The sequence below is a fragment of the Neoarius graeffei genome, chromosome 15 (genome assembly GCF_027579695.1).
Source record: "Neoarius graeffei isolate fNeoGra1 chromosome 15, fNeoGra1.pri, whole genome shotgun sequence".
NCBI classification, from domain to species: domain Eukaryota; kingdom Metazoa; phylum Chordata; class Actinopteri; order Siluriformes; family Ariidae; genus Neoarius; species Neoarius graeffei.
In genome coordinates this window covers 18,949,743-18,971,370 of record NC_083583.1, presented here as the reverse complement: position 1 = coordinate 18,971,370, position 21,628 = coordinate 18,949,743, and the positions used below count along the sequence as shown (strand labels likewise).

Below are 21,628 nucleotides of genomic sequence, written 5' to 3'. Positions count from 1 at the left end.
GCATCTGGTGTAAAACGTATGCCAAATCAAATATGCGGAACAGATCCGCTGTGGTGACCCCGAACGTACAGTAGCAGCTGAAAGAAAAAGAAGTTTTGTTTTGCTAACGTTAAATGTTAAAAGAGAACTGAAGTCATTTTTAAACTTGCTTTATTTCTTAATTAACGTGTTATTCAATTATGTTTTCAGTTTTAGTAACCTTATATCGTGACTCGTATTGGCAACTAATTGCAATTAAATATGGGCCTATTTGGTTTTTAGCCATGTTGAATTTAGTTTGTTTGGTCCACGGCAGGTGTCACTTATCCGCGTGATCTTCACGAGACTTGTGCGAGACTTCGAAATGTGAAGTGTCAGCCAGGTGTCAGTGCCGCCATTTTGAAAACTGTTTTCCAAACGAAATATTGCACAAAAACGAGTTTAAATGACGATTACTGCCTACTTTTTTCAAACTTTCCTGATTACTATCAAAACAAACAAAACTTCCAGCTTGATTACATCAGCATTCGAAAGAGGGCCCGCGAGTCTTTTGACAACGTTGGCAGATGTTGGTCACTTTGATTTCCGCTGTACGTTTTACTTCTGTCCTACGATGTCTCGCACAGGTCTCAACAAATCTCGTTTACGGCCATTGCTTTGACATATGGACTGATATATTACATACCATATTTCAAACACTCATAACTTGCTACAGCAGTGACAAAATAGCTATCAAAATGCATTCCTATATTTAATAAAATGAGATAAATAGAATTTTGATAATAAAAAATTTGCTTTCAGTTCCCCTTTAAACACAACGTGTAAATTGTAAAAGTCAATTACAAATCCAGGTTGTAACACAAGAAAATGTGGAAAGGTTCGGGGGGGGGGGGGGGGGGGATACTTATGCAAGGCACTGTAATGTGCCAACTCACAACCAAAACCGAGGCAGGTCTGAAAGGAACAGTGTATGTTTGTATTTGCTTGGGCTATACAGTCAGAGAGACTGGTGAGAAAGTCCAGTTTATTGCTGTGTGTTCTGACAGGAATATTTTTAGCCCCTGATGCTGTGAGACATGTGGAGGGAGTGGAAAGAAGAATGGAAAAAAGGCTGATATTTGGGTCCCCATGGACCATCTCTCACACACATACACACTGTTTCTCTATGAAATCCTTATAGGATTACTGATGTAAAATGGCATTAATCATATCAGATATATAAAGTACATTTACCTCAAATAGACATGCATTTTCAAAAGACCAATTATAAATGGTCAACCTCATATAAAATTCAATGATATGGATGTATTAGGTATATTACATTCAAGTATACATTCATGACCACTAGGAACACCTGTACACTTGGGCTCTTGAATCATGGACTACGACTGGTCGCCTGGCCCCTCCTCCTCTCAGCTCCTGCCCAGCCCACTCAAGACCACTGTCTGTCCTGGTTCCCCGTTGGTGGAATGACCTTCCCATTGAGGTCAGAACTGCTGACTCCCTGACCACCTTCAAGCACAGACTGAAGACTCACCTCTTCAGGCTGCACCTCTCCCCTGCATTCCTGCCCTTGGCTGTTTGCTGAGTGTTGGTACTTCAACAGCATATTACACTAAGTATCATTCTGTAACTTGTTCAGTTGACACTATAACTTTCTTGTCTAGAAGTTCAGCACTTTGTGTACCTGACTTCTGCACTTCTTGTAAATTGCTCTGGACAAGAGAGTCTACAAAATGCCATGTGATGTAATGTAATGGACTCTGAGAAAGATTTTAGAACTAGAAAAGCAATGGCATGGAATACCTGTAACAAGTTGGACCATATTTGGCATTCCAACATAAGTAATGACATTAAAATCCAACTCTTTCACAGTACAGTGGAGCCCATCTTGCTTTATGGTGCAGAAACTCGAACCTCGACAACACATCTTCAATCTAGACTGGATGGAACATACACCAACTTACTACACAGAGCACAAAACATCAGCTGGGGACAGCACGCAACCCTGAAAACAATCTATGGGAAGCTCTCACCCATATCTCAGAGAGTAGCTCAAAGACGAGTTCAGTTTGCTAGGCATTGTCAGCAAGCCAAAGATGAAGTTGTATCATCTGTCTTCCTCTGGAAACCTGCGGGTAGAGTTTTTTCCAGGAAACTCACATTCACCGAAGTCTTGTCTCGCAACACTGGAATCGAGTATGCAGACTTGAAGGTGGCTAAGGAGAACTGTGACATCTGGGGTGAGGTTGTGCAGGGACTGACCCCGACCCCCTTCATGGTTGATGGATGATGATGATAATGATGATGACACCTGCATATTCATGCATGTATCCAACCAGCCAACAAGTGGCAGCCATGTTATATATAAAATCATGCATAGGTTGAGAGATGGTTATCAGCGCCATATGTGCTGGTTGAAGCTTTTCAGAAACTGCTGATTTCTAGAGTTTAAACAAAATGTGTATGTGGCAGTGGGGGCGTGGTCAAGCGTTGGTCTGTGACCGGAGGGCAGAGTCAGGGAAGGTAAGTGGCAGAATCACTGCACCTGATGTCAGTTAACCTGTGTTTGTGTGTCTTCCCCAGTGACTGCGCCCTATATAAGGAGAGAGAGAGCAGAGGAAGGGAGCTCTCTCCCCAACCAGACGACTGATGTGTGTGTGCATGTCTGTGTGGCTGGGAGATTGCAATAGCACTGAAAAGTGTAAAAATAAAGAGTTTTGGAAACTCAGTTCTGGCCTGCCGTACTTCTGTGCTCCACCCACCCGCTCAAAGTTTTACAGTGTAAAAATAAAATAAAAAAAGTCAGTAGCAGTTCTGCAGGTGGAAACCACTTGATGTGAGAGGTCAGAAGATAATGACCAGAATGGCTTGAGCTGACAGAAAGGCTACAGTAACTCAAATAACCACTCTTTACAATCATGGTGTACAGAAAAGCATCTCAGAATGCACATCAACTTTTACGGTACATTACATTACAGGCATTTAGTAGACACTCTTATCCAGAGAGACGTATAACGTACCCAGAGCAGCTTGGGAGCAGTTGGGGGTTAGGTGCTAAATGCCTGCACTTTTACATTACATTACAGGCATTTAGCAGACACTCTTATCCAGAGAGACATACAACGTACCCAGAGCAAGCTTGGGAGCAGTTGGGGGTTAGGCGCCTTGCTCAAGGGCACGTCAGCCATTCCTGCAGGTCCAGGGAATCAAACCAGCGACCTTTTGGTCCCAAAGCTGCTTCTCTAACCATTAGGCCATGGTTTCCCTTTTGAAGCAAATAGACTACAACAACCAGTTCCAAAAATCACTTCAGGTTTGAATTTTGTCAACCAAAAAAAGGAATCTGAGGCAATATTCGCCATTCTCTTCTGACCTCACTCATCAGCAAGAACTGCAGAACTGATGCTCAGTGAATGTTTTTTGTTTTTCCCACCATACTGTGTAAACTCTAGACAACGTTGTGGGTAAAATCCCAGGAGATCAGCAACATCTGAAATGATCAAACCAGCCGATCTGGCACCAGTAATCATACCATGGTCAAGTCATCCATTGAGATCCCACTTTTTTCCACATTCTGATGCTTGATGTGAAGCTCGTGACCTGAAGCTGCATGATTTTATGCATTGTATCACTGTCATGCCATTGGCTGTTTGGATAATTGTAGAATGAATGAGCACAAGTACAGATGCTCCTTATAATGCAGCTGGTGAGGGTATATTCAAAATAAAGTTTTAGGCTTCAAAAAGATGAAAAAGCCGGAAATTATGCTGAAATCCTAGAGTTTCTGAGGAAAATGCTTGCACTGTATTTTAGTCATAATAATACATTTATAGCAAAGTGGGTGAAAAGGTCAGCGGCTGATATTTCTGTAGGTCGAAAGGGCTTCTTTTTAACCATAGATAGCATTGTCATATCCCATGCATTTCTGAGCTACTTAGCAAAGAAGAAAAATCTCTCATGACCTTACAACGTCTCTTGGCCTCCATGAAAAGCAGTGCCGTGAAAGAACAGACAGTATATGGTAATAGTGCAAGAAAAGACAGTGACTGCAATGAAGTGGGTTTTCATTTGATATGATCTGAATCCGGGCGGCACGGTGGTGTAGTGGTTAGCACTGTCGTCTCACAGCAAGAAGGTCCGGGTTCGAGCCCCGTGGCCGGCGAGGGCCTTTCTGTGCGGAGTTTGCATGTTCTCCCCGTGTCCGCATGGGTTTCCTCCGGGTGCTCCGGTTTCCCCCACAGTCCAAAGACATGCAGGTTAGGTTAACTGGTGACTCTAAATTGACCGTAGGTGTGAATGTGAGTGTGAATGGTTGTCTGTGTCTATGTGTCAGCCCTGTGATGACCTGGCGACTTGTCCAGGGTGAACCCCGCCTTTCGCCTGTAGTCAGCTGGGATAGGCTCCAGCTTGCCTGCGACCCTGTAGAACAGGATAAAGCGGCTAGAGATGATGAGAATGAGTTGATCTGAATCCAAACTTCTTTCTCACGTGGTTTGAAATGGGCAAACAAACACCAACACACCTCATGTGTTTGTATGGATTATCTGTATTCATGAACTACAAAGTCTGAGATATAGCTCAAAATGGTGCATTATTGCACAGCTTATGGCTGCAATAACAATTCAACTGAGAGTAGTCTATCATTTCATTCTTTTCCGAGCGATAAAAGATTTCAGGAGGTAAGAAATTATTAAATTTACAAATGAATTTGCATTGTTTGGTCATTGTGTGCGCTGTAGCATTGAAACCTTCGTTTGACACACTTTGAAAGATGATTATGTAGATGATAGTAATCATGGACACTTTTGTCATTTTATCGAGGTTTTTTTTTGTACAAACTGTATCACTGGCTGCACTGGTAGAGCTATTATTAGCGACCGCCATTTTGGATTTGTGTTTACCCATTTTAGATCGAGTGATCTTGAGTCCAAGGAGGTCTATTCATTAGCAGCGCAGCTCTTGCTCAAGTCAAAGCTCTAATGTGTTTTCCAGTCCCATGTTTTGGTTAACTTCAAACCGAACTGACATGGGGCAGCCTAAGGCCTAAAGGTTCAAGAAGCAGCCTTGGGCCCAAAGGGTCGCTAGTTCGATTCCCAGGACTAGCAGGAAAATCCAAGGCACTGAACCCCCAACTGCTCCCCAGGCACTGGGTGTGTGTATATGTGTGTGTTTGTGCTCATTGTACATGGCTCTGGATAACAGCATCTGCTAAATGCCTGTAATGTACATACAGAATATATTCAACTGTTAAATCTATAACATTATGAGGGCATATTAGGGCCATTACAATAAAAAAAAAGGAAGCTGATCTGTGTGTGTGTGTGTGTGTGTGTTGGGGGGTGTTAATATTCAAAGAAAAAAAACCTCAGAATTTGCAAGATTAGTCATACATTTAACAAGGAAAAATACTCGGATATGCTGCCCACTATCAGTGTTAGGCAGTAGTGTCGCTACAAGTAGCGTCGTTAGTAACTTAACTACATTTCTCAGTAGCTTGGCGGTAACGTCACTATTTCCTGAATCAAATAGCTTTTCAGTAGCTTAACTCTTTTATTGATCAAGTAGCATGGTAACGGCCACACAAGCTACTGTTTTTTTACTGGATATTTCCGTGCTAAACACAGCGGAGCAGCCGCCTGCAGTCTAAAAAATATCCCCGCGACACAAGCACTCAGGATTGTATAGACCGTTTGTACATGACGTCACACTTCCCATGATCCTCTCTGATTTAGCCATGTCCGCCATCTTTGTGGAATAACACATGCGTAGCAACAAGTACCTTAATACAAAATACCGCAAATTTGCACGGTTATCGGCTGCTTGAACAATTCTGTTAAGGCTGGAGTCAGATTCTTTAGTTTACCCACTGTTAAAATGCATGGAAGCTCTAACCCGTAGACAACAGAGATAGTAGCTTGCAAATCTGAACAGATCAGACATAAAAGAGACCAGCTACAAATATGTACGAATATGTGCAGATCATTTCATAAAGGGTAAGTTTATATTTCTACCATTTATGTGAACCATAGATAAAATAAATATAAAGATGTGACATACTGTAAGTGATATACATGTAAACGTTACTCCAATTTATATTGCAGTTACAAATGCATAGCACAAAGCCCCAGTAAGATGTAGGTAGCTGAGCTCTGTAAAATGTTGCCTTAGAAGACGTCAACAATCAGGTTGTTTTTTGTGTAACATTTGCCCACATCAGGAACCTACTAGATCCTTACAGTAAACTTGCGCTAAACAGTAAATGATAGCGTACATCAGTTGGTACCAGTGACGAAGCTAGTAGTTAACACCAGGTAATTCACGATGTCTGTGTAATTCACACTCGGCCACATCCATACATCGTCTTCATACTCTACAACATTGCTGTACGGACCCACCCCTGAACGTTCTTTTATCTTTTCCCTGTATCTGACCTTGTCACTATTACTCAATTTGTGACACATATGCAAAAAATTACAGTTCGCCAATGTACTCTCTTCGGTTGCCATGGATGCTATACCACAAAGATGGCGGACACAACAAAATCAGAGAGCATCATGGGAGATTCATGATGTAAGTGCAAATGGTCTGTGGGACAGCGAAACATGCACACAGCTGTGTGCATCGCCAGCGGAAGCACTCTATGGCCCTTTCTGAAACTATGGCCAAGTTTACATTAGACCGTATCTGTCTCGTTTTCTTCACGGATGCACTGTCCGTTTACATTAAAATGCCTGGAAACGCCTGGAAACGCCGGGAAATGGGAATCCGCCAGGGTCCACGTATTCAATCCAGATCGTGTCTGGTCCGGTGCTGTGTAAACATTGAGAATACGCGGATACGCTGTGCTGAGCTCTAGCTGGCGTCGTCATTGGACAACGTCACTGTGACATCCACCTTCCTGATTCGCTGGCGTTGGTCATGTGACGCAACTGCTGAAAAACGGCGCAGACTTCCGCCTTGTATCACCTTTCATTAAAGAGTATAAAAGTATGAAAATACTGCAAATACTGATGCAAATACTGCCCATTGTGTAGTTATGATTGTCTTTAGGCTTGCCATCCTTCCACTTGCAAGTGGTAAGTGACGCGCATGCCCGATATGCACTGAGATCACACACACAGCGGCTCAGTCCCGAATCACTGCTCGTGCACTTCACTCGCACGCTCTGTGATCTGCGCAGGGCCAGAGTGCGCACCCTCCAGAGGGCACTCGCTGTTCAGGGCGGAGTGATTTGGAGCGCAGGATGCCTGCGGAGCCGAGCGTATCCGTGTATTGGCGTTGCTGTGTGCACGCGAATCGTGTATTGGTGTTGCTGTGTGCACGCTAATCATTTTAAAAACGTTAATCTGATGATCCGCTGATACGGTCTAATGTAAACCCCACCTAATTACTTCGCCCTCCCCCTACTCACTTCCACTCGAGTGATGCATTATAAGGCTATGGACAAAGCAGAGGTAAACATACTACAAACTCAGTCTCTTGGGGTGTTTTCACACTTGGTCCCTTTCAGCCATCTAACCGAACTCAGATCGATGACTCAGCATTTTTTGCACATATGTGAACACTCCAACCGTACCCAGACCCCTTTAAAGTGAACCGAACTGAGACCACCTCAGGAGGTGGTCTCAGTACGGTTCGCTAAAAATCAACGGTACGGTTCGCCTAATCTGCGCATTGTGAACAAAAAGCGCACCGGGTTCATTTCGCCTTTTTCACTGTTGTTTAACCTTCTTCGTTTGCCGTAGTTAGTCACGTGACTGTAGCAGGGAAACTCAACTTCCTTTTGGAACTTACCAGCCGTGTTTTGTGCTCATAGATAGCTGGAATAAATTTATTTTCCTTAATCCGCACTATTTTGATCAAAGAATACAGCAGGGCAAGCATGGCAGCAGACATTTTGATTCAAGAGAAAATTACCCAGAATTCCGTGCACTGGGGGTCTGAGGGCTCTAGAGGACCTGGTGTGAACAGAAAGAGGACTGAGGCCCCATCAAAGCTTAACTGGACCAGAAAGAGAACCCAGTCCTCTTTGTAATAAATTCACAGTGTGAACACAAAAAGAACTGAGTTCTTTTTCTGTTGGTCCACTTTTTGGTCCACTTAAAGAGGACTGAGTCTGGTTCCTTTAAAGGGGACCAGGTGTGAAAACACCCTTGATCACATGCAGACAGAAGGTGAGGATCAGAGCGAAGATCATGATGAGGTAACTGGATACTTCCCATCACTGAGAACAACAGAGCAGAATGAAGTGGACATCTACTTGCAGTCGGGTGAATCCAACCTCATCAGTGCATTCCGATAGCTGCCATTGATGAAGAAAATCTTTCTGAAATACAATACAGGATTCCCTGCGAGTGCAGCCTGTGAGCATCTCTTTAGTGTAGGGCAAGATATTTTCCAACCAAAGAACAGAGGTGGACAAAGTACCCAACTTCATTACTGAAGTCAAAGTACAGATCCCGCTGGTCAAATGTTACTCTGATACAAGTGAAAGTTGTCCAGTCTAATTTTTACTTAAGTTAAAGTACTGAAGTACTTGCTTTCAAAAATACTTAAGTATTAAAAGTACATTTTCTGTCAACGCATCATTGTATTATTGCCACAATGCTTACAGTACCGAATGCTGTTACCAAAGACAGAAATGTGAATTCACAAAATGAACGCATGCGGTGCCATCTTGGTGGTTTAACGTTAAGCTAGCTAGTCAGTGAAGCTCCACCTGACACGCTAGCAAACTCTTTTCAAACTCAAATCATATTGGGTAGCTAACGTTACTAGAAAAGAAAAATTTCTATATTCTGTTTATTTGGCAAGATTATGCTAAAACATATTTCTGAAAGGACTTCAGATAAGTTAACGTTATTCATGTTAGCGTAACTCCATTTTTACGTGCTAACTAACAGTGTCCAAGTTAACTAGCTATGTGTTAACGTTAGCCATGGAGAAGGCGATGGCAACTTGGAGGGCAAATCTATAGAAATTCCTTTGACTCATCAGACTGCATAGCTATTGCAACGTTATCGCTAGCTCTAAAAGCACAGACAACTTCATCGCAAGCTTTCTCTTGGAATAAAACGTTTACATACCTCAGTATTCTTCCGCAGTTCGGATGGGCAGTTTTTGTAGGCCGTGATGTGATTTATTTTAGGCAAACAAAGGAAACATTTAAAACGAAACAAATCTTTAATCCTTTCAGAAAACTGAAACATGGGTTCATGGGCCATGAGTGCGTGCATTCCCCAGAAGAACCGCCTCCTTGCATTCTGCCATCAACTGATCGTGTTAAATAACGCTGCTGAGAAATCACTAAACTTGATTTTATACCACATAATGTCTATGGACGTTATGTGACCCTAGCGATTACTGTCTCAGTGTCACCTGTGAAAAAAAACAATCACGCTTTAGAAAAGAAAAGAAAAAAACATCCACTTTCAAAGCTGCTTCATAGTAACGAGTACCTTGATAGAAATGTAGTGGAGTGAAAAGTACGATATTTGCCTTTCAAATGTAGTGAAGTTAGAGTCGGAAGTTTCCACAAAAAAAAAACTACTCAAGTAAAGTACAGATACTCAGAGTGTACTTAAGTACAGTACTCAAGTAAATGTACTTCGTTACTGTCCACCCCTGCCAAAGAGAAACCACCTCTCAGATGTGAACTTTGAGAAACGTCTCTTCTCATCTCATCATCTCTAGCCGCTTTATCCTGTTCTACAGGGTCGCAGGCAAGCTGGAGCCTATCCCAGCTGACTACGGGCGAAAGGCGGGGTACACCCTGGACAAGTCGCCAGGTCATCACAGGGCTGACACATAGACACAGACAACCATTCACACTCACATTCACACCTACGGTCAATTTAGAGTCACCAGTTAACCTAACCTGCATGTCTTTGGACTGTGGGGGAAACCGGAGCACCCGGAGGAAACCCACGCGGACACGGGGAGAACATGCAAACTCCGCACAGAAAGGCCCTCGCCGGCCACGGGGCTCGAACCCGGACCTTCTTGCTGTGAGGCGACAGCGCTAACCACCACACCACCGTACCGCCCAGAAACGTCTCTTGTGTAGGGTAAATATAAACACCTCTTGTGAGATGAGTTAGCCCACATACTGCCCTCACACACACACACACACACAATGTTATTTAGATGAGGGTTTGGTTTTTTTTGCAATTTTACTGTTTGTATTAATTTAGTAAATGGTTACTTTGTTAACCAAATATGTTTTGTGTTGCCTTTTTCTTTCAAGATGAGTTTTTATGTCATAGTATAGTAACTGGATAGTTTGTAAACCAAGTCAATATTTTGAAAAATTAGGCAAGCCTTTTTCTTTTAAGAGGAGCTTTATTTCACAGTGACATTATTTTTGATCTACAGGATGGCTTGACCTCTCCAGCTGTGTTTATACTTAGCCTACATTATTACTGCAGGCATTGTTTGACCATCTTGGAAAATGTTTCCTTGTTAATGGAGGACCTAATAAAGAAATTAAATGCATTCCAACAATCTTTTGTCTTGGATTTAACTAAAGTTGGCAGGCATATTGATAACCACAATAGAATTGACTTGGCATGAAGTTGGTTCAACTTACAGTAAGCAAGTATTCTCATGTTGATTGCCATGTGAAGTTGGTTCAACTTGAAGTAACTTCTCATGTAGTGAACTACTTTTGCCATTTTTGTGTAACTTGGCCTACTACTTTTTCTGGGTGGTAGCTTCTGTGCAGTGAAACTTCATTTATTGCAGAGTAACTGGTAGCTTAGCTCACTACACTTTCCATATAGCTTGCCGCCTATGTAACTGTGTATCGGTCTAGACCAGGGGTTCTCAACCTTTTCTGCTTTAAGGCCCACTTATTCATATTTGTAATGAGCCGGGGCCCATTAAAAAAAGATCCCCAACAATTTTGGCTTGTCTATTCTATTAGAATCTAATAATCTATTGTAAAGTGTATTCATGGGATGTGACATCACTCCTCGTTACTGATGGGAGCCCAAGAATTAAATAAATGCAATAAAAACAAACTGTTTTTAATTGTAGGTATTGTATTTAAAACTGTATGGCTGTGTCAGAAGCCAACATAAAACCATGCATGCAGGGCATTCTCAGTCAGAAGGGATTAATGATCCAAAAGTGGTGTCTGGTCCATTAACACAAGAACTTATTGCCATATTTGTGTACAGAAAACAAGCAAGTTATTAAAACCAAGAAGTACACTCAAAAGAAGTGGATATAGAAACCACTCAGTGGGATTAGATCCTTACATGCGAACAAAGAAGGATTTTTTCCTCCGAGTTGGAAAATTATCCATCCATTGATTTCCCCGACATTTCAAACTACCTAGTGCTGCAGCCATCGTTCTACGTGGACACACAGGTGAAAACCTGAAAGAGCATGGAGGAGTACAAGTTTTTATATGTGGCTGGGTTAAACATCTGGGGATCAGGACACTACAAGATAGATGGCGGTAGATGGATCTTAGTGCAGGTAGAGTGTTTATTAGCAGGCGTGATATTTAAGTCAAGTCAAGTTTATTTTTATAGTGGAGCTCGGCCTGGGCGAGCGGAGCCCCATAGGCGAGTGTGGATACATAAAGAAACCCATCAAGTTGTTTTCTGATGGTTTCGGTCCTGTGCGTGCCTCCACCTCCAGTGTTATAATATAACTAGAAAAGCGCTCGGAGAGCGCAGACCTCCGCCAAGAATCCTTTAAAAAAATCCGGGATCCAGAAGGTGATCCGGATCACCGCCAAAATTTAATGGATTGTTACTTGTGCCCAGTCACACCTCTGGAAAAAATTTCGGAGCAATCCGTTCATAACTTTTCCCGTAATGTTGCTAACAGACAAACCAACCAACCAACAAACAAACCAACCAACGCTACGGAAAACATAACCTCCTTGGCAGAGGTAATTACCAGTCCTAAACACCGCCTAGTGGCCAGTGTTAGTAATTACCAGTCATACACACTGCCTAGTGGCCAGTGTTAGTAATTACCAGTCATACACACCACCTAATGGCCAGTGTTAGTAATTACCAGTCATACACACCGCCTAGTGGCCAGTGTTAGTAATTACCAGTCATACACACCGCCTAGTGGCCAGTGTTAGTAATTACCAGTCATACACACTGCCTAATGGCCAGTGTTAGTAATTACCAGTCATACACACCACCTAGTGGCCAGTGTTAGTAATTACCAGTCATACACACCGCCTAGTGGCCAGTGTTAGTAATTACCAGTCATACACACCGCCTAGTGTCCAGTGTTAGTAATTGCCAGTTATACACACCGCCTAATGGCCAGTGTTAGTAATTACCAGTCATACACACCGCCTAAGTGGTTAGCGCTGTCGCCTCAGAGCAAGAAGGTCCTGGGTTCGAGCCCCGGGGCCGGCGAGGGCCTTTCTGTGTGGAGTTTGCATGTTCTCCCCGTGTCCACGTGGGTTTTCTCCGGGTGCTCTGGTTTCCCCCACAGTCCAAAGACATGCAGGTTAGGTTAACTGGTGACTCTAAATTGACCGTAGGTGTGAATGTGAGTGTGAATGGTTGTCTGTGTCTATGTGTCAGCCCTGTGATGGCCTGGCGACTTGTCCAGGGTGTACCCCGCCTTTCGCCCGTAGTCAGCTGGGATAGGCTCCAGCTTGCCTGCGACCCTGTAGAAGGATAAAGCGGCTAGAGATAATGAGAATGAGATGAGACACACCGCCTAGTGTCCAGTGTTAGTAATTGCTAGTTATACACACCGCCTAATGGCCAGTGTTAGTAATTACCAGTCATACACACTGCCTAGTGGCCAGTGTTAGTAATTACCAGTCATACACACCGCCTAGTGTCCAGTGTTAGTAATTGCCAGTTATACACACCGCCTAGTGGCCAGTGTTAGTAATTATCAGTCATACACACCGCCTAGTGGCCAGTGTTAGTAATTGCTATTTATACACACTGCCTAGTGGCCAGTATTAGTAATTGCCAGTCATACACACCACCTAGTGGCCAGTGTTAGTAATTACCAGTCATACACACCGCCTAGTGGCCAGTGTTAGTAATTGCCAGTTATACACACTGCCTAGTGGCCAGTGTTAGTAATTACCAGTCATACACATCGCCTAGTGGCCAGTGTTAGTAATTGCCAGTTATACACACTGCCTAGTGGCCAGTGTTAGTAATTGCCAGTCATACACACCGACTAGTGGCCAGTGTTAGTAATTACCAGTCATACACACCGCCTAGTGGCCAGTGTTAGTAATTACCAGTCATACACACCACCTAGGGTGGCCCGGTGGTGTAGTGGTTAGCACTGTTGCCTCACAGCAAGAAGGTCCGGGTTCGAGCCCTATGGCCGACGAGGGCCTTTCTGTGCGGAGTTTGCATGTTCTCCCCGTGTCCGCGTGGGTTTCCTCTGGGTGCTTCGGTTTCCCCCACAGTCCAAAGACATGCAGGTTAGATTAACTGGTGACTCTAAATTGACCGTAGGTGTGAATGGTTGTCTGTGTCTCTGTGTCAGCCCTGTGATGACCTGGCGACTTGTCCAGGGTGTACCCCGCCTTTCGCCCGTAGTCAGCTGGGATAGGCTCCAGCTTGCCTGCGACCCTGTAGAACAGGATAAAGCGGCTAGAGATAATGAGATGAGATGAGATGAGACACACCGCCTAGTGGCCAGTGTTAGTAATTACCAGTCATACACACCGCCTAGTGGCCAGTGTTAGTAATTACCAGTCATACACACCGCCTAGTGGCCAGTGTTAGTAATTACCAGTCATACACACCGCCTAGTGGCCAGTGTTAGTAATTACCAGTCATACACACCACCTAGGGTGGCCCGGTGGTGTAGTGGTTAGCACTGTTGCCTCACAGCAAGAAGGTCCGGGTTCGAGCCCTATGGCCGACGAGGGCCTTTCTGTGCGGAGTTTGCATGTTCTCCCCGTGTCCGCGTGGGTTTCCTCCGGGTGCTCCGGTTTCCCCCACAGTCCAAAGACATGCAGGTTAGGTTAACTGGTGACTCTAAATTGACCGTAGGTGTGAATGTGAGTGTGAATGGTTGTCTGTGTCTATGTGTCAGCCCTGTGATGACCTGGCGACTTGTCCAGGGTGTACCCCGCCTTTCACCCGTAGTCAGCTGGGATAGGCTCCAGCTTGCCTGCGACCCTGTAGAACAGGATAAAGCGGCTAGAGATAATGAGATGAGATGAGATGAGATGAGACACACCGCCTAGTGGCCAGTGTTAGTAATTACCAGTCACACACACCGCCTAGTGGCCAGTGTTAGTAATTACCAGTCATACACACCGCCTAGTGGCCAGTGTTAGTAATTACCAGTCATACACACCACCTAGTGGACAGTGAGTAATTACCAGTCATACACACCGCCTAGTGGCCAGTGTTAGTAATTACCAGTCATACACACCGCCTAGTGGACAGTGAGTAATTACCAGTCATACACACTGCCTAGTGGACAGTGTTAGTAATTACCAGTCATACACACCACCTAGGGCAGCCCGGTGGTGTAGTGGTTAGCGCTGTCTCTTCACAGCAAGAAGGTCCGGGCTCGAGCCCTATGGCCGACGAGGGCCTTTCTGTGCGGAGTTTGCATGTTCTCCCCGTGTCCGTGCGGGTTTCCCCCACAGTCCAAAGACATGTATGTAGGTTAGGTTAACTGGTGACTCTAAATTGACCGTAGGTGTGAATGGTTATCTGTCTATGTGTCAGCCCTGTGATGACCTGGCGACTTGTCCAGGGTGTACCCCACTTTTTGCCCGTAGTCAGCTGGGATAGGCTCCAGCTTCCCTGCGACCCTGTAGAACAGGATAAAGTGGCTAGAGATAATGAGATGAGATGAGACACACCAGCTAGTGGCCAATGTTAGTAATTACCAGTCATACACACCTCCTAGTGGCCAATGCTAGCCGGTAAAGAAATAAAACAAAAGAGGCTGGCTATGATATAAGAAAATTCTACAACCCAGAAACAGATGGGCGCTCCGCTTTTAGGCAGTGCCTAAATCTCTATATTAGTGCTTTTAACAACAGACCTTGTCACAAAGCAGTTTTATAGAGAATTAAAGATTTTAAACGAGTTAATTTTATCCCTACTTTATCCCCAACGTGGTGACGGTGGCAAGGAAAAACTCCCTCAGACAACATGAGGAAGAAACCTCAAGAGGAACCAGACTCAAAAGGGAACCCATCCTCATTTGGGTGATGACAGATCGTGTGATTATAAATAATTTGCTTCTATAACTAGCTATGTCCTGGGCTGTGTACTGTTTAGCCTGGGGTTAACCATTTTAGTTCTCTATTTAGTTGCACTTTGTATGGTTGGTTTGTTTCCTTGGCTGTTTGCTGAGTGTTGGTACTTCAACAGAATATTACACTGTGTTATTCTGTCACTTGTTCAGTTGGCACAATAATTTTCTTGTCTAGAAGTTCAGCACTTCGTGTACCTGACTTTTGCACTTGTACGTCACTCTGGACAAGAGCGTCTGCTAAATGCTATGTGATATAATGTAATATTTTAAAGTCATAAATCTGCAAGAGAAAAACTCAGAAATTCCAAGATTAAGAAGGCATAAGTTGATTGGGGGGGGCCCTCTCATGCTTCCTTGCTGGAGTTGACATTATTTTCCTGATTTTTTTCCTCACAAACTTGTAACTTTTTAATCTGGGAATTTCCAAGATATTTTCTCATAAATGTATGACCTTATTCATCAGTTAAATGCTTAGTTCGTTGCTAACAAAAAATGAAAATGAAAGCATCCATGTATTTTCTCCCACTTTGTAGCTTGAATGCACAGAGCTTGGAAATTTTGCTGGGTTCGAGGCAAAGTTGTAACTTGAATTTCTCCACTCACAACCAGGAAAATGAAAATGTTGGTTTTGTGAAAGTCTGTAGTAGGGTGTTTGTTCTCTGGTTTTAAAAATGTCTGCCGTGAGCTATGAATAAAATATGACATGTTCTTGTTCTGGGCAGCTGATTTTCCCAATTCGATTTGGATGCCTTTCGGATGTAAATCCAACACAAAAAGAAAAAGCGTGCACACCAATGCTCGGCAGGTCTTTTTATTTCTGTAACTCTGAATTTCTACGCACAACATAGTAAAAGCACTATCAGCTACACTACATCTAAACATTACTCCATTTTCTGCCTGGAATGACTCTAGACACAATTACCAAGCATGAAAGGTTTTACTTTTTAAGGCAAGTCATTGAGCTTTCACACATTTGAGACACATTAGGAAAATAACCAACAGGAAAAGGCATTTTATACCCTGGGTTTGTAATTCCACACAACACACTGGAGTTATGGAGACTGGAATGTAGCGCATCACTGACCTCTTCACTCCTCATCAGTTTCACTTTTGTGTCGATGAAAGTGCAATGAAGATGAGAGATTTCTAGTTTCTTGTCAAATAAGGTCATTATTAGTAGCTTCAGTTTTTTTTTTATTTCTGTCCTTCATCCAAATGTTCATCTTTTATTATCAGAGCTGTATGATTATGAGAGGCATTTTATACGAGCTCAAAGTCAGAGAGCTTTAATAATTAAAACAATTTAATATCATCGTCCCTTTGTTTCTTTCTTTAACATTTGGTTTTAAAAGCAGTTTTTAGATTTTCTTTCATTCATGATTTTTTAAGCGATACACTTTGTCTTTTTCTTTTCCTTCTTTCTTTTTTGAGTGATTACATTCTCATCCATCTTAAACATTAACATATCAATAAACATTCTCATCCATCTTCTTTTGCGTCCATTTTCCCCACAATTTCAGTCATTACCATGAACATTTTCAAAAGTTAAGGCTTTGAGAGTATAAAAATAATTTTACATTTCCTTTCTTACTTCCTTCAAATAAACAGTCATACTCTTAAAATCTAACTTTTTTTAAAGTATACACTTTGAAATCCTTTTCTTTCCTTCTTCCTTTTATGAGAGATTTAGAAATCAATAAGAGCTTCTCTTCCATCTTCTTTCTCATTTAGATTTTCAAAAGATAAGGCTTCGAGAGTATAAAAATAATTTCACATTTCCTTTAGCACAAACTGGCACAAAAGAAAGTACAGCACCTTCCTTCCTTCCTTCCATCCATCCATCCATCCATCCATCCTTCCTCCCTCCCATCCATCCTTACAGCCTTCCTTCCATCAATCCATCCATCTTTACATCCATCCTTCCTCCCTCCCATCACCCTTCCTTCCATCCATCCATCCATCCTTCCTTCAATCCATCCATCCATCCATCCTTCCTCCCATCCAGCCTTCCTTACATTCATCCATCCATCCTTCAATCCATCCATTGTTACATCCATCCAGCCTTCCTTCCATCCACTTTCCTCCCTCCCATCCATCCTTACATTCATCCATCCACCCTTCCTTCCATCCAGACTTCCTTCCTTCCATCCTTCCTTCAATCCATCCATCCATCATTACATCCATCCTTCCTCCCTCCCAACCTTACATTCATCCATCCTTCCTTCTATCCATCCTTCCTTCTATCCATCCTTCCATCAATCCATCCATTTTCCTCCCTCCCATCCATCCTTCCATTCATCTATCCACCCTTCCTTCCATCCAGACTTCTTTCCTTCCTTACATTCATCCATCCATCCTTCCTTCAATCCATCCATCAATACATCCATCCTTCCTCCCTCCCAACCTTACATTCATCCATCCTTCCTTCCTTCAATCCATCCTTCCATCAATCCATCCATCCTTCCATTTTCCTCCCTCCCTCCCATCCATTCATCCTTCCTTCAATCCATTCATCATTACATCCATCCTTCCTCCCTTCCATCCTTACATTCATCCAATCCATCCATTGTTACATCCATCCTTCCTTCCTCCCATCCATCCTTCCTTCCTCTTGATAAATGCCCTGAAAGATGGCGTCTGTTGAATCAAAACCGCATGAATAAAAGGTTGACGATGATTTGGAAAAAGGACAGAATTTAAAGTCAGATTATTAGAGTAAATATTTATGATAATCATATATATATATATATATATATATATATATATATATATATATATATATATATGACTATTAGGTAGATATGATGCATGTCGTTTCGTTCTTTCAGGGTACAGTACATGTGAAACAGGCACAGAACAGGGTTCAGTTATACAATCTGGACAGGTACAGATACAGATACTGGTACGGTTCTGTCTACACACATTACACTCTTGCAAAAATATACTTTTTGAAACAACAACAACTCGGTACAGGCACCAGAGTGTAAACACAACATGTAATCACACACACATGCAGCATCACAAAGCCAACAGAAGTCAGAAATTCACATCCACTGCTTTTCTTTCATGCTGCTGTTCAGCTTTTAGTGAAAATCTCAAATCAATTGTGTGTGAATTTTAATTGAAGAAAGTTATTTTCTTTGCTCTTGCTGTGTGATGCGTGTGGTGCCCCGAATCTGTCTTTGAAGGAACACTGAGTCTTTATTTTATTTCTGTTAACTTAAATTGCTGATTTTTTTTCTTTGCCTTAGAAACCAACACTATGGCCTCCAGGCTGTGGGAAACCTGAAGGGACACAGCGGACACTGAGCACTGCTTTCCTCAGTCACTAATACAACAGAACTATATACATTCAAAACATCCACAGAGCAGTAAAGAAGAAGAGCACACATGGTGAGAAAACACTGGAACACTTCAGCACTGCTGGGAATGGCACTTGAGTTGGACAGTTGGCAAGAAGGATATTTTCAGACGCATTACACTCACACATTTCACTACAGCGTGGGGGAACACTGGAGACTCGTTCCGTCACAGTCTCTCCTTCCACTGGGGGTCATCGCTGCGGTCTACTGGATGAAGGGCATTCGCTCCTTATTATCACTGTCTCCTTCATGCTCCTCCTCTTCCTCACCTGCCTCGCTCGTCTCTGTGCTGTCGCTCGCCATCTGCAAGAGCAGCACAGGCCCATTAATACAAACCGTCACTCAACGTCGCACCTCCATCCTTCTTTCTTTCATTCTTATTCAATTTGCTTAAAGTGAACGTAATACCTTTTTGTAATGCTTTAAAATGAATATACATCATAAGTAACAACCAAAATTAATTAATAAAGCAGGGGGAAAAATAATTTTAATTATTTTTAAGTATTTGTTATTTTATTTTATGGGCGGCACGGTGGTGTAGTGGTTAGCGCTGTCGCCTCACAGCAAGAAGGTCCGGGTTCGAGCCCCGTGGCCGGCGAGGGCCTTTCTGTGCGGAGTTTGCATGTTCTCCCCGTGTCGGCGTGGGTTTCCTCCGGGTGCTCCGGTTTCCCCCACAGTCCAAAGACATGCAGGTTAGGTTAACTGGTGACTCTAAATTGACCGTAGGTGTGAATGTGAGTGTGAATGGTTGTCTGTGTCTATGTGTCAGCCCTGTGATGACCTGGCGACTTGTCCAGGGTGTACCCCGCCTTTTGCCCGTAGTCAGCTGGGATAGGCTCCAGCTTGCCTGCGACCCTGTAGAACAGGATAAAGCGGCTAGAGATGATGAGATGAGATTTTATTTTATTATCAAAGCACAAAACTATCCATAAATCGCAGCGTCCGGATCCCAGAAAAAGGCAGCCTTGCCCCAGGGCTAATCTCATGACGTCACGTGTGGAACCACGGTTATCTGGGTCATTTCAGTTTATCTGACTCTGTGCTTGTTTACTCGACAAAATTGGATATTGTTGATGGAATCTTACAAAAATAACGATGGGGAAGCGCTGTGTTGTGTTTAGATGTTCAAATCCATATTCAACAGGACATTCAGTTCACGAATTTCTGAGAAAAGACCCTAATTTACAGCGACAGTGGGTGAGGTTTGTGCAAACGAAACTTACACCCCCTGTCAAGACAAGGAGGGCTGTGGACAAGTTAATGACAGCCCGTGTAAATATGCATCTTTTTTATTATCATCAGCAGGGTGCGATTTGTCAAAAAAACAGAAGGGGGGATGTTTTTTTTTTTAATCATGAAACGTCACAAAATTAAGGTAACAACAGGCTAACAGCTCAATAGCATCCAATGATATCAAATGAATAACACTAAATGAAAACGAACACTAAACCAGAGATAGTAAATTCATCTTCCTATCTCTCTGACTAAATACACGAACACTAACACACAACAAAGTTCGCATTGCTTGTCGCGTTGCTGTGATGTTTCTCTCCCTCCGGATTAAATGGACAGTGACTCGAAAATCACTAAAATACATGAATACTAAAGGAACAGTTTGCTCTGATGGCGCAGTTCATGTGGCCTTTTCTGCTTTCCCGTCGGTGCGCTCTCCGCCGCGTTTCGCCCTTCTTTAATCCACATTTCTGCGAATTTCTCAGCAGGGAAGGAACGCACGTCTGGCCCATTGACAGTGAGGAAAAGAAGGCTGTCAGTGTGGATACACATTCATTCTGTTGCGCTCATCAGTAAGGATGTGATTCATGGCGCTAAATCCACGTTCACACTCTGGATATTGTTATTATCTACAATGTATCTATTTGCTGGGGACGTTCGTGAACATCAAAGCTGCCACTTCGGGTCATTTTGAAAGTGAGTGCAATGTAGACCATAGAAAACTGTCTCACAACATGCCTGTCATGTCAACTTTTTTTTGGTTTGTTTGTTTTATTGACGGGGTTGTCCCCGAGGATTTTTTTTCAGCAGAGATAAAAACTAGAGGGGGGGGATGATCCCCACCATCCCCCCCAGCAAATCGCACCCAGATCATCAGTAAATAACCACCAGCTAATGATCTAGATTGGTTAGAATATATTTACATTGGTGTTAGAGTCAAGGCACGAAATGATGGACACTAATATTTTCATATTTCTATCTATTATAAAATTATAATTACGATATGTTTTAGGGGCGGCACGGTGGTGTAGTGGTTAGCGCTGTCGCCTCACAACAAGAAGGTCTGGGTTCGAGCCCCGTGGCCGGCGAGGGCCTTTCTGTGTGGAGTTTGCATGTTCTCCCCGTGTCCGCGTGGGTTTCCTCCGGGTGCTCCGGTTTCCCCCACAGTCCAAAGACATGCAGGTTAGGTTAACTGGTGACTCTAAATTGACCGTAGGTGTGAATGTGAGTGTGAATGGTTGTCTGTGTCTATGTGTCAGCCCTGTGATGACCTGGCGACTTGTCCAGGGTGTACCCCGCCTTTCGCCCGTAGTCAGCTGGGATAGGCTCCAGCTTGCCTGCGACCCTGTAGAACAGGATAAAGCGGCTAGAGATAATGAGATGAGATGAGACATGTTTTAGTACATACAGTGGTACATGCACTTGTGCACGATTTATACAAATCTAATTAAATTTGCCAGCTGTTGCACCATGCCACTGCATCTATCCAAATCAAGACAGAATCACAACCAGAGAATTATTGGAAAGGGAAAAAAAAATTAATAAATGACATTTGATCTGATATTTGGACAGTTCGTCAATTCCCCTATTATTGCCCACTTCATATTTTCTTTCAGTAATTACACTGTCGTCCTGCACACTTTGGTGTGCGCACCAGAAGGACTCTCGGGCGTGCTCTAGACTGCACGCGCGCCAAGCAGACGCTTACACGTGCACTGTTAATTATGCACACCTGCGCGTGATTAAGACGCATCAGTGTGCCTATAAAAGGACTGTCTCAATGCACACTCGGTGCGAAGTATTATGTGATG

General features: G+C 43.2%; 1 protein-coding gene across 1 annotated transcript in view; it reads right to left on the bottom strand.

Moving 5' to 3' along the window:
* Window positions 1-18,033: 18,033 nt before the first annotated feature.
* vat1l (vesicle amine transport 1-like) overlaps window positions 18,034-21,628 on the bottom strand; it is an 82,135-nt gene continuing 78,540 nt past the window's right edge. The window contains exon 9 of the mRNA XM_060940437.1: window positions 18,034-18,887. Coding sequence (XP_060796420.1) covers window positions 18,789-18,887 — 99 coding nt within the window. The 3' untranslated portion in view covers window positions 18,034-18,788. The remainder of the gene's footprint in view (window positions 18,888-21,628) is intronic.